This window comes from Crassostrea angulata, chromosome 2, assembly GCF_025612915.1.
Source record: "Crassostrea angulata isolate pt1a10 chromosome 2, ASM2561291v2, whole genome shotgun sequence".
NCBI classification, from domain to species: domain Eukaryota; kingdom Metazoa; phylum Mollusca; class Bivalvia; order Ostreida; family Ostreidae; genus Magallana; species Magallana angulata.
Window position 1 is genome coordinate 29,094,546 of NC_069112.1, and position 14,199 is coordinate 29,108,744.

A 14,199-nucleotide genomic window follows, 5' to 3' on the forward strand; every position below is an offset into this window, starting at 1 on the left:
GGTGAACCTATGAAGAAATGTAAGGTGATTATTGGTAAATAAATCCAGCTGAAAAGAGAAAAGATATGATTAGTAATTGGGCAAACACATTATGAATGAGTTTCAAAGTGAATACTTTAGTGTGTCAGTGCCATTATACATGTATATCATTTTATTGAAGTTGATACTTATGGAACCTATGTACATTAATTGAAAAAACATGGAAAGATGACATACTATTTATAAAATGTAAACTATGGATGACTTTTAAGATTCTAATTCAGATTCCCTTAGTTGACAATGCACAGATCTGATATTATACGCTCTCTCTCTCTCTCTTTCTCTCTCTCTCTCTCTCTCTCTTAACTAAGGTGAAATCCAGCAACCAACAACAACAAAAAATGTATCCCCTTTTCAAAAAAAAGTTACATGCCTATATTTACCGTGAGGCTTTTGAGGATAAACAGGGGCTTGCAGTGTTAAATCATTTCACACATTTACATTAAGATGACCCCCATAACATATAACATTTCAATGATAGGATTTACCCACTTTTCTGGCATTATGATTTTTTCTTAACAATTTGAATTTTCTTTAATTTTTTTTATTGTTTTTTTTTTTGCAAATCAAATTCATCTTTTTTTGAGAACGAAAACAAATTTCAAAATTGTTTACATAGGTTTTTTAAATAGCAATATCATAATTTTATCAATTTATTTCAAATTTTTCACGAAATGTACTGCTACATTGAAAATTGTCCATGTCTTTTTTTTTTTTAAATCATCCTTTCCATGTGCTTTATAACTTATTTAATTTTAATGACATCTTTCTTGGCATTTAAGAGAGGTACTACAATAGGCACCACGCCTACCTCTTATTCTGGAATTATGACCTCTTGTGACAAATTCTGTTTGGAACCATGAAAAAATAATCCATTAATTAGATTGACCAAATAACATGAACAGACCATTATCACAATATATAAATCTGATTATATTAACCGGTTCCGATTTTGAATATTACCATTTTCTAAAATTAAAAATGTTAAATCAACCAGCTCAACCATGTCATATGATACGTCTTGTTCCCCCTAAAGATTAAGTCGTCCAGCTAGCATTGATTACATTGACAATAAAAGAAATGTGTATAATTCTAAGATAAAGTCATAACTAGATTATAGTTAGTAAACTTTTAGTGACTACATATTGGGCAGAAACTGAACACCTATTTAAGCGATATTATTATGACAAATATTATCTAACGTACTTAAAACATAACTTAATTTTCCAGTAATAAATCAAAACCTAAGCGACTTTCAATTTATTGTTGCTGTTAAGCTGTCTATTAAAACTTTTAATTTCAATGATTTCAATATAAACATATAAAAATTCTTATCAATACTGGTATCATTTAATGTAATATTAACCGACTGCTGATTGAGCCAAAAACCAATATTGTTCAAAATGAAATTATAACATATTTCAACAGCACTTTAATATAGTAATACATTGTATATAAGTTATGACAAGCGCTCGTAGATTTGAGGTTTATGGTCTCTTAGCTCTTGGTATTCAGTTCTTGTGACGTCATTATTAGAAACCTTCGGTCGGTCGTCACATTGGGGTTCTTGTACATCGAGTGTTTGGCTCTGTTTTGGCTTCCTTCTCCTAGATGTAAGATTTCATTCAATAAAATAAAATATGACTGTGGTTTTTTCTATGCTTAGCATGTCTGCATAATTACACAGTATGAAAACGATATTTACCTTGTAACCGCAATATATGTAGATAATGTTCCAATGATGATAAACGAGAGGCAAACTGTACCAATAAGACCGACAATAATAAATGTCCATGGTTTCAAATCGTCAGCAAATGAGGATATTGATGATACTAAAAATGTAATCCACAGTCTTAAAACTAAATCTGTTTTCATTCGTGTACATAGTATTTTGATCAAACACATGTCAACGACATATATCAAACGTTTGTAAAAGATGGCCCCTACCATTTCGTTCCTCGCAGAAATATCCCTTCCAACCCGAGATACAACCGTGGTCACATAAACCATTGACGTTATTACAACCATTACATGTGTCGATACATTTCTCTGCACAGTGTTCTCCAAAATATCCTTGTGGGCAAGCTTAAAAAAATGTAAAAATCATATATCTGTATTTCATCTATCTTTAAAAATTATCTATCTATCTATCTATTTTCTATCTATCTATCTATCTATCTATCTATCTATCTATCTATCTATCTATCTATCTATCTATCTATCTATCTATCTATCTATCTATCTAAAAACAAGACAAGCACTTACTTTTGTTACACATTTCTCCTTTATAACCAGGATCACATCCCGTCAAGCACGTCCCTGTCATGTGAAAACAGTGGTTTAGGTCACGGCAACGGCCACAGTTTTCACTGCATCCTAATCCGTACAATCCTCTATCACAAGCTAAAAAAAGTGAAAAAACCCTCAAGAACCCTATTAATCGAATTAACATATAAACATTATTCTTATTGATTATTAAGTTAATTTTTGAATAAAATATTTACGTGTTTTGCACAAATCGCCCTGAAAACCTGCATCACATCCGTTTAAACATGTCCCGTTAGTATGTAAACAAAGGTTAAGGTCCCGACAATTGCCACAGGTTTCTTCGCAATCAACACCATAAGACCCGTTATTGCAAGCTGTTAAAAGGAATTATCAAAAAATAAATCGAGAAAAATTTGATGTTAAGTCTCATTTAGCTAGTACAACAAATCCACACTGGTTGCTGTTATTTATAACGGTCTCTTTTTCACATATGCACATCAATTTTTATTCTGCAGAGAGTGAACTTAACTATAATAGTAGATTGTTTCCTATTTGATGCATATGTACTCACACGTAGTAGGTTGACTTAGCCCCTGTTTGACCAGTTTATAAATCAGGCACGTAGCATCAGGGGGGCCGGGGGGGGGGCTGCCCCCGCCCCCCCCCCCCCCACTTTTTCTCGCAGCAACAAATTGTTTAAAATTTACATATAAAAAATTGAATTACCATTGAGTTGCCCCCCCCCCCCCCCCCCGTTTTTTGGGACTTTGTAAAACATTTAAATGAAAATAAGGAAATGAGGTGTGAAATTGATTTATGATTTTGAGAAAGTTTAAATTTCCCTTTTTTTTTTTTTAATTTTGCTTGTCAAAATTTTTTGGATGAGTTTGCCCCCCCCCCCCCCCCCCCCCACTTTCAAAAACGATGCTGCGAGCCTGTAAATTTTTGCTATTCGTCGCTTTGTCATGCAATGTACAATACTTTTTTAAAAGAATGACTGCACTTAGCGCTGGTTTTGAGTCTTTTTCGGCCGTTCTGTTGCGTTTACTGTATTTCTTATCTTATATCACTTTTGGTTTACTTTATTAAAGATTAATGACCATTTTCAAAAAAAAAATATTTTAGACTGTGATTCAATAAAATTATTCTTGATGTTAATATGCATGAGAGGTGGAGCACATTTACTTGAGTGGGACTAAAATAAGACAAGGTGGAATATCAATGCCATGTATCAAAAAGAATGTGATCACTCCTTTACAATAGCTCTTTATATAATATATGCATTAGATGTGCTATTTACTATGGTTTCAACAATAAGACCACTCCCATGTCAGTACGAAATACCTTAAAACAATGCTTGACAACTTGCCGTGTTCAAAAACATTGTCGTAGGTAGCATATAGCACGCTAGCTTACAGTCGCATGAACCATTTTGTATTCAAAAAGTTACCTGAGATTAGAAATCATCAACTGATGGCTCATCAAAGACAGCGAAATTGAGAAGAAGCAGGCTTTTTTTTTCATTTTAATCATGATCGCATGTTTGTCTATTGATATTTTGTTGACATAACTACGATAGAATAACTATACAACAACTTTTAAAAAAAAGAACAAAAGACAAATTCGCGCTGACTATGTGTGATGTCAGTGTGAAAGTGGTGCCCTCATCTTTGCATGGTGATTCAAAAAATCGTGATAAACCAGTCTAAGAAAACAAATTCCTACTTATTAACAATACACCATTATTTAACGCAATTACGTAAAGTTTCAGTTTATCATCTACGCAGCACTGATAAGGTTTACTTTGTGGTCGCGCCGCCCAGAAAGTACGGGAAATGTTAACTATGACATCACACAAAACAACTAGTCGTCAAAAATGCTTATAACTAATGTAATTTCCGATTGTTAAGGGTACGAAAACGTTAAATTACATAAAAAAATTACCTATGCGTGCAATGTTCTAGTCAAATCCAACAACAATAAATTTAGACAACTGACTGATCGCGGTTCACTTGTTGAAGTGACGTCATACTGTGAATTTTTGACGCATATTTTGTGTATAGAGAGGCGGATCAATCAATTTTTTAACATGAAAAATGCATTTTATAAATAAACTGAAGGTAGTCTCAAAACAATCAACATACTATTAAATCCTGTCTATTATGCTTGTTTTGATTTGGCATGTGACTAACATCTTAATCCGCTTTTTACAAGGGCATACACTAAATAGATAATTACGATAGATTACGATGAATTAATGAATACGTAAATTATTAAGCGAGGGTCGTTTGAATTCCAACCGGAGCTCATTTCTTTGATATTTATTCTAATAAAATAAAAACTCGATACAAATAAGGGAAATGCCCTTGTAATATTGAAATTTGTTTATGACCTCAATTCGGGAGAATTATTAACACATGTCACGTGACTATCAATTCAGGGGGCCACAATAAGTGTCGTAAAAAGTAGCATTTACTATACGATTATTACTTATTAGGTTAGTTACTGACTCACTGCGGAAATATATTGGGTTGATCAATCTCATAGATGGCGAGGCGAAGTTTGTTTTCCCGAGGACTATCAAGCGACATATTTATTCACAAATAGCGATGATCTACGCAAAGCCATGTACATGATGCCTAACTTCTCGTCCAATTTAACTCATTTAAACTCTTCAAAATTTTCAATTTCACCTTACAAATACTCTTTAAAAATCTTTGCTTCACCCATGTTTACTTACAATGTGTTGTTGCTATTCAATTTTAAATGTTTTTTCCCTTTCCTCTGCAGAGATCTGAGCAAATTTCGACGCTGCCATTTTGTTCAGCTCCAGAAAAAACAATGTGACGTCAATATTCTCAGGGCAACTACTCTAATTTTAAAGAAATTCAAAGGGCAAGTACTCCAAATACTTTAAGAACTTACGGCATGCGGTTTATGTATTAAATACTATGAAAGGTCGAAATGAGTAAGCGAAGCGTTGACCAATGACGGCCATATTGCCTAATATTATTTCTCACAGGACAAATATAGAGATATATGAGGCAATCACGTGCTATGTTTAAACCAATGAAAATGTGACATTTCAGTCCAAGGGAAAACAATTTATTTTATATTACATTTACATCATGATAAAATAACTTTACATAAATATTTTGTAATAACAGATGCATCGTATTGTGAGCATTAAAATCCGCTGATGTTTTCATAGTAAGTCTTAACAGTGCTGCGTATCTTAATAATGTAATGGTTTGTTCAGAATGTAATTATGCGCAAGTCATCGCAATTTGATACCTCAAACAATGTAATGAAAAGATGTGTGGACAATTGCACTGGATATGTATGCGCCAATGACCCTCACCTGTTTTTGTACAGTCTTCCTCCTTAAAACAGCCATGTGCTTAGTTTGTCAAATGTAGTATAGAAGACGATATTGTTTTACTCTTTTTTATAATAATGCAGAAAAAATAAAGCGTGTATTAAAACAATAGTATTACCTTTGTGACAAAAGTCTCCCTCCCAGCCCGGATTACATCCAAAATTACAAAAGCCATTAAAAATATTACAATTTTTACAAGTTGGATGACATTTCTCAGAACATTCTTCTCCAAAGAACCCATATGGACACGCTGTAAAAATATGAAAATATATACTAAAAAAATATATGATGAAAAATAATAGTCAATATTCATTTCACTACTTATAAACAATTTAAATGATCTACGTTTTTAATTTATAATTTTGTATCAGTTAGTTTGAAGATATTAACATTGATAAATTTAATAAAAAAATATTCTTTTAGGATAACATGTTGAGCATTTTTCATAATAGATTTCTACAAGAATGTAAAAAAGGTATTTTTACAATCGCATTTTATAAAATTGAATTTTATCAAGTTGGTAACGTAACAAGTTTAGTTTAGGGTCCTTTTGTTTTTTCCTCAACATTAAGCATAAAGGATGTTTGTCTTATTAATGTTAAAAGAATTATGAGTGTGTTTTTTTTAAACTGATAATACCATATTGGCCTTTTTTCCCTTACAAGCAAAACATAATAGTAGTCTTAATTGAGAGCTGCTGAGCAGTATAGAAATAAATTGATTCTAAAGGTAAAAAATCAATCATTAAAACTCCTTTTAAAAAATGAAACGTACAATACACTTCCACCTCACAAAGATCGTTGAAAGCTTGAGTAGAATATCCGTGTGGAAATGGGGAATCTGTTCTATTGTTGTAATAAATTACTATTCTTCCGCTTACATATTTTTCACATGTAATGTTAATTGGATTTGGAATTGTTGCTTTTGTGTAAAGTGTGTCCTTATAGCAAAGTACTCCATCGTTTTTGTTCGTTGTATTCGATATATAAAGTGAAAATCCCAGAAATCTTGAAGTATAACCATTAACCATATCTACAAGTCAAGTACTTTGGTGAATTATTATATGCAATGTTTAACATCATTTTAATTTATCCTTGAAAACATATTGTCAATTACAGAAACAGGTGAATTATGAATTATTTTACTTAGAAAACCTACTCCATTTCACATTGTCTGTTCTGTGTTGTATGAAGATGTGATGAATTCTGTATACACTTCCAAGGTCTACCCGCCATTCTGCTTCCCTTTCACCCCATGATATTGTACACTGACCCCCTGCCTCTGATAAGTTAGATTTATGTCCATCCACAGCTCGCTCTGCTCCCCAGGGCTTCCCATTATACGGATGAGATTGCCAAGCCGGTTTATTTAGCGCAACGTTTTCTGAAAAAAGAGAATTCTAAATTAATTGCTTTAAACAAGATACCTTTCCTGGAAAACAAAAAGAAGCACAAAGCAGGAACATATGATTTTAGAAATCATTTTGAGATGAAGGTTTTTCCATAATTTGCTTATTGTTTAGGTAGAAATTCTACAAAAATTCTGTTTCGAGCAATGTTTGTTTTTTTGATAATCGGCGAAATTACATCCACTTTAACTGTTCCAAATACAATGTAAAAATCTGCTACACTTAAACCAAATTTCTATCGTTAATGACACAATATTGATTAAATTTGTCTCATATAAGCATAGCCTGGGAAAACGTTTCCTTCTAACAATACATTGGGCTAAGGACTCAGATAATTCCTCAGTGCAGTGCCTTAAGAATCAAAGATGAGTGCAAGAGGGTCCTTTATTTTGCTACGTTCCATACACACCTGTGGCTAGGATCTAATTACCAGTGTTACTGAATAAATTGTTTCTTTCGCTAATATAAAGATGGAAAAAATTTCTAGTCATTCATTTCGAATTGGCATGGCTTCTCACTGCGCAGACTGCGGAATGAGGGACGGTACAATTAGACTCCTGGGACGTTGGAAATTAGATGCCTTTAAATCGTACATCAGACCGGTAACAACTCGTGTAATTAGATGCAATTACCCAGTCTAGTCAACACTGTGTTTACTTTTTTATGACGCTGAATCCAAAGCATATGTTAATCTCTGTTGACATTATTGTTTCAATACTGAAGGGCATATGTTTATCCCTTCACAGAGATAGACACTAACAAGTAACAATAAAGGCTTAGCTGTCAGCAGGACTACCAAATGACTGCGAACGATAGCAGTGTCTAGCCGCCTAACTAAAGGTCATTTTTTGAAAATTGTCTTATTAAATTTATACTTTTATAATAATGTAAACATTTATGTATATCTTTATTAAATGTAGACGTTTTAGTCAAAGAAAGAGAGATCACTTTGTATTTTGGGTTAAAATAGCTCATTCTATAATAGAAAATAACGGAAAACGGAATGTTTTTTAAAACACCTTTCCCCCGTGAAACAAAAATTCCTTTTGAGGGTTTTTATATATTGTTATTTCGAATATGTATACCAAAAAGCTTGTTGTTTCACGGGGGGAACATATGTCAACAGACCGAAATACATTCCAAAAAAAAGATTTTGCTTGGCAAATTTTCTAAAAATAATTAACAGATATGAATTAAAACGAAATTTTACTTTAATATCTAACATAAACATGTGATTATTAAGCTTTTATGCACATATCGGCCGCTAAATAATATTTTCCTCACTCTGAGAGACCGATTTTAATGAAATTGTTTTAGACCCTCCGTAACCAAAACTTTTTTTAACAAAAAATAATAATCTGACTACAATTTATTTTTGATATAAATCAATTAGGATTCTACCATACTTTTTAATAGTTAAATTTGTTTTTGAATATATGACAGCAATTTCGAAATATTTTGGATGTAAAATGTAAGCGGGAAATGGGCGTTTTGTTTATATATTATGTATCGACAGATGGAAATGACGGTCATAAGTCAAGTAAACTATATAAGTTATAGCCCCTTCATACGGAAATCAATTATGGATAAAGGAGTTTTAAGTTTACTTACAATGGTTTATATATATTGATTTAATAATTTTTGCCATACGATCTATCGGACTCTTTGATGTGTATTATCAAGAATTAAAGAATTCTCTTTTGGATCTCATGCTGTTGGTGTCATCAAATCCAATCAATTTAACGCGAGAATTATTGCAACTCTCTTTGTTCAGAAAAACGCGCTAATTCACTTTCTTTCAGAACGCCATACAGGTAACACAATTGAATACATATTCTGTTCCTTCATACCATTTCTTAAAAAATCGACCACCTCCCCTTCTACCTTTCAAGTGTTAGGGGTTTTTAAAAAAAAAAATTCTTCTTTTTTCATGCATGTATTTTATTGTAGATGTGCATGGCGTTTTGAGACCACAAGGAATTTGTTTGACGATATTACGTAAACAATTTTCGTCTTCAGTTTCTCAATACAGCCAATAAAAAATTATCCTATTTGTATATGATTATTATTTTCTTTTCGGAAAAAAAACAATTATTATTACATCATATTAAGATCAAATTCAAAATCGAGACATATTTCAATTAAATTGCAATTGAAGTATTACGTAATATTTTTTGATATAATTTTGCGTAATATGTTACAATGTTATGTAACAATTAAAGTCACGCTGGGGGCAAAGAGCAACATATATCATGTTTTGTTTTGTTTATATACTATGTACCGAAAGAAGAAAGTGATGATCATTATGGATAAATGTATTGGGAAAAAATTATATATGCAATTGCTGTATTACCGTAAGTTCTTCCTAAACAGACAAATACATTTAGCACAGCACACACGAAGGCAACATCCATTTGAAGAAGATGATTGGATAAAATCCAATAGCTAGAAAAAAAGCAACAATAAAACATGTGTTACCTATTAAGTTTTACAATGAGATCAGATATATTCACTAAACCGCTTGTAAGATTTAACATTGTAGTATGCACAAATATGTTTTATTTGGATTTACATGTAAGTGAAGTATGAAGGATGTTTTTTTTCATTTATGTGACTTATGGCGGTAGCACTGGTCTAATAATGACAAGTACTTCACATATGTTAAGGATTTTTATAATGAACAATGAGATATCGCAAAATATTGCATACATAATTAATTATCAATTCTAATACTCAATTAATTATCAATTCTAATACTTAGACAGTGTTTCCTACATTTACAAATATGTATAAACATGGCCGTTTATCATTTTATTTGAATATCAAACGTGTAAATGTATAGATATATTTTTGGGTTGAAAACACATGCATTAAAGTTGCATAACACAACATAGGCATTCTAAGTTTTTATCGGGACTATGATTAACAATTAACTTCATATATTCATAAAACAATACTTTATTACGTAAAGCAGCATACACAATGTGCTTGCATGTATTCAATATATTCAATCTATAATACATTGTATTTCAAATTAAAAAAAAATTGTTTTTATAACATTGAAAAAATGCAATACGAGACATTAATGTTAACTTTGATTGTACGTGAAATTTTTTGCAGAGCCAAATTATTTAACACATTTAAGGAAAAATGTTTGCTGCCATGAACTTAAACCTTTCATCTGAAAGAACCCACTTGATTCAAAGAAACACTCTTTATTTCATTCTCAACCATATTCTAAGTATAATTTGTGTGATTTTCCTGAGAAAAGAGTATGTCAAAAAAGGAAGCTAAAAAAAAAATTAAACATTTTCTAACGTACTTCATTTTGAAAATTGATACTTTTTCTTTTGTTCATATCGTTTAACAAATAATACAAAGTAAAAATAAAATTAATAGTGTAAAATATTTAATATTATACTTACTTCTGATGTTGATTAGGGAATTTTGTCCTATATTGACTTGGAACAATTCATTTTACAAAAAACAAAAACAAAGACAATATAAACAGGCGTTTCGTCATTATAACATATGGGTAAGTATAGACACTTATAAGCATATCAGGAAGTTTAAAACTGCAAAATAAAGAACCAAAATAAATTGTTTTTTTTTGGTTTTGTTAAACAACTTATAGATAGAGACTTGTGAATTCATTTGCGCAAAACAACCAAATATCTAATAAAACTTTACAAAAAATAAATTTCCTAATTGCATTTATAATTTACAGACAGGTTTGATTACTTAAATGATGCAGATTCTGTCAAAAAATGAAATACTGTAGACGTATTTTTGTCCGCGTGGTATTAATTTACGCTATGAACGCGGGCACAAATTTTCCGCGGAATTTTTTCCCAGTGTACTTAAAGTGCATTTTGGAATGAAATTTTAAAATTGCATTACATGAATAAGGATAATTGGAAGTTACTACATTCTATACATGTAACACGTGCATATAGGTGTACCCTGCAGTGTATATCGTTTTTATCTATGCAAACTGTCAAACAAATTTGTATTGAGAATTCACTTAATAAATAATTTAATCTCCTAAAGATTTGAATGTTCTGTAAATTTACTTGCATGAAATTTAAACTTCTCCCAGCTTGATAACGGCACATGTCAGACGACAAATGGCCCCAAGCGGGTGTGTCTTTCAATGACCCAATTAACTACACGCTAAGACCCGTGTTTTTACTGTAATTTTTAGATCCCTTTGTGCTCTGACTTTTAAGTGATAAAACTGATCAACTCATAATTTAAACTACATGTGAACCCATAAATTGACAGTTACTATTAATTAAAGATGTGGGGTTTTACAAGACGATTTTAGCCAGCGTCGTAAAATCTAGACGGCCAAGTAATGACTACCGACCAGTGGACAAACGATAATTAAGTTCACAGTGAATAGTTCTTATAATTTAAGTCCTCAATTCAATTTCAATTTTGTCCAAAGTTGGACAAATACTAGGTAATGAAAATCATTCAGAAACAAATTTAATAATAAATATTCAAATTTTTCATTCAAAGAATCCGCGTAAATTTTTACCCGCGGATTAAATTGATATTGTGATCCCGCGGAATTATGACCCCGTGGAAAAAAATACGTTTACAGTAGATAGAGAATAATCAGCCCTCGATCATTGGGCTGATATTAGAGTTTGATACAAGTTGTGATATGGAAAAGGGTATCTATTAGTCTTTTTAGTTCATACTGAGAAAAAAAGATATTTAAAAAATCAACTTTAAGAAATGTATATTACAAAATATTTGGAAAAAAGTCTGTACATGTATTTTGTAAAGATATAAGATCTTATTGTATTAAGAAACATGTATTTACAAAACCAAAATTTCCGGAGGTTTAAAAAGTCTACTGCTTTAATACATTTGCTAGCATATGAAGTTTTCAACTGCATTTAAAAATGTCGACTAAAACAAATGTTTAATTTTCGTCTGTAAACATGCACAAATGCCGAAGCGGAAAAAGACAGAGAAGTACCGCAAGGGGTTATCAGGCAAAAAGTCATTTGGTACCATAACTTTTAATGCTCAATAACATGAAGAAAAAAATGTTTCAATATCTCAAGAAATAAAAACAATCTGTCCCTGGAAAAAAAGAGAAAAAGAAAAAAAAAGAAAAAAATTAAAAATACAAAAGGTCTCTCACCTGAAAGTTTTTGTGCAGATCTTGTTTGAGTGAACATGTAGATAAATTATTTTGAAACAAAAAAATAATTAATAGAAAAAAACATCCTTAACAAAAGGAAGGTTCTTTGATAAAAAGCTAATTAAGAACAAATTGATTTCTAAATTAAATATTAAGGAAATTGCCAAAGGATAAGTGTAAATTGTCTGATAGATAAAATACATTGTTCATTTTAGCATTGTTTGCCGAATTATTTCCTTGTTTCTAATGATATATTAAAACTGCATTCAAATACTGCACGACACAATATAACCAATACGACGGATTACAATTATTATAATTACAACGCTATATCCAAAAATACACTCGACAATCCATCATTTACTGTGGCATCACGTCATTTTTCATCAACGAATAAGAGAAATCCGGAAAATAAAACAAACCAGCAGCATTTTTCAGTTACCTCAAAACCGTCTTGAACACTGTGTAAAATATCAAAAGTATACATGCAGGTTATGCCCTTGCGAAAGTGCGTTGAAGATGACATACATGTATTTTCCTTAACTCAACCCCCATGCCGATCTAGATTTCCGCTAAGGGAAATAACTCTGTAGATATAGTGTTGCGGGCAATTTGAATTACATTACGAGCATTTTGCGATATTTTCCCTTGGTTGTTTTGCTGGAGGCAAACTTGTAACTTAAGTATAAATAAATATCATATGTTTATAAATTTCAATTGACAGCGTGGGTCAGTAATTCATCAACAGAAAAACACATGAAAGGTAACTACGACATGCATTACCTCTTTATAATCCATGCACTGATCCAGAAGTTTTTCTGAGTGGGAGGGGGGTCCGACAGTTATTTGAGTTTGCCTGGAAGGGGGGGGGGGTTCAAGGTAAACATTTGTAATGTAATTTAAAGAAATTTGAATTTTGATCTTGACTCCCCTAGCTGACCCCCTCCCCCAACCTCCCCAATCCCCCCTGTTCCCCCTCTAGATCCGTGCATGCAGCAATCAACAAGCCATGCATTTTTTCATTTTACTTTTTAGCTTCTTTGTCAATTAAATCAATAACTGGTGAATGAAATATATTTTAAAACACATTCTTTCTCAAAATTGCTGTTTATTTTCTTGAAAGTATTCCTCAACATATTCAGGAGAGAACGTATATAAGCGTTATGCCTGCTGTTCAATCCATTTCAATGTATCTATATACTTGAATAAAATACTTTTTAAATTACATTAACATATTGCTGTTTAATTCTAAGAAAGCACAAGCACAGAACTCTTACCCCCACCCCCTACCTAATGAACAAATACTCAAACAACAATACATGAACAATGTAAATTCCTAGATTTTGAGTGTTGATCACAACAACAAATACATAGATTTTCAAACTATTATTAATTTTTGAAGGGAATATTGAAGAAATAAATCATGGTCAGGAAACTGTTAACACATAAATCACGGTTTAAATAAATAATATTTGCATATTAAGATTAATTTTGACTGTTTAAGTTTTAAATATCATTGCTAATGATTTTAAAAAAATCCTTAGCTCAGATTCAACATATAGATACTAAGATTAGGTTTGTATATTTATATTTATAATTAACATATATAATCATGTTAATATTTCTGTTTTCTCGCACAAAATCATGCCGATGGTCTCCACATAGGAAAAGCTGGGTAACAGGCAGGAATATAGGGAGGTAAAACCAGCCAATTCACCAATTAATACAGGTGGTCTCACACATAAGCCTACAAAGTTTAACATAACATAATATATTTTAGCATTTGCACTTTACAACAGTACAACCTAAACAATGTCAAATGATGAAAAATGAACTTTCACCCCAAGATGACTTAGGTATAAATGTTTACAATAGCAGAAAGAACACCCCCCCCCCATTTAAAAACCTTTGTCGTCAAGTGATAATAGTAAGCAATCATTGTAT

At 31.6% G+C, this 14,199-nt stretch overlaps 1 protein-coding gene across 2 annotated transcripts; it reads right to left on the reverse strand.

The window, feature by feature from the left end:
* Positions 1-1,095: 1,095 nt before the first annotated feature.
* On the reverse strand, positions 1,096-12,352 carry LOC128171158 (delta-like protein A). Of its 2 annotated transcripts, none has more exons than XM_052836890.1 (10): positions 12,256-12,352; positions 9,448-9,539; positions 6,845-7,069; positions 6,461-6,718; positions 5,805-5,936; positions 2,544-2,681; positions 2,305-2,442; positions 1,987-2,124; positions 1,745-1,871; positions 1,096-1,646 (listed from the first exon to the last, which is right to left on the reverse strand). In XM_052836890.1, exons 2-10 carry the CDS (start codon positions 9,506-9,508, stop codon positions 1,499-1,501), a joined length of 1,365 nt encoding a protein of 454 aa, XP_052692850.1. In that variant the 5' UTR covers positions 9,509-9,539; positions 12,256-12,352; the 3' UTR covers positions 1,096-1,498. The 2 variants fall into 2 exon arrangements, with proteins under 2 accessions (XP_052692850.1, XP_052692849.1); XM_052836889.1 differs by lacking the exon at positions 12,256-12,352 and adding an exon at positions 10,520-10,844.
* Positions 12,353-14,199: the final 1,847 nt, after the last annotated feature.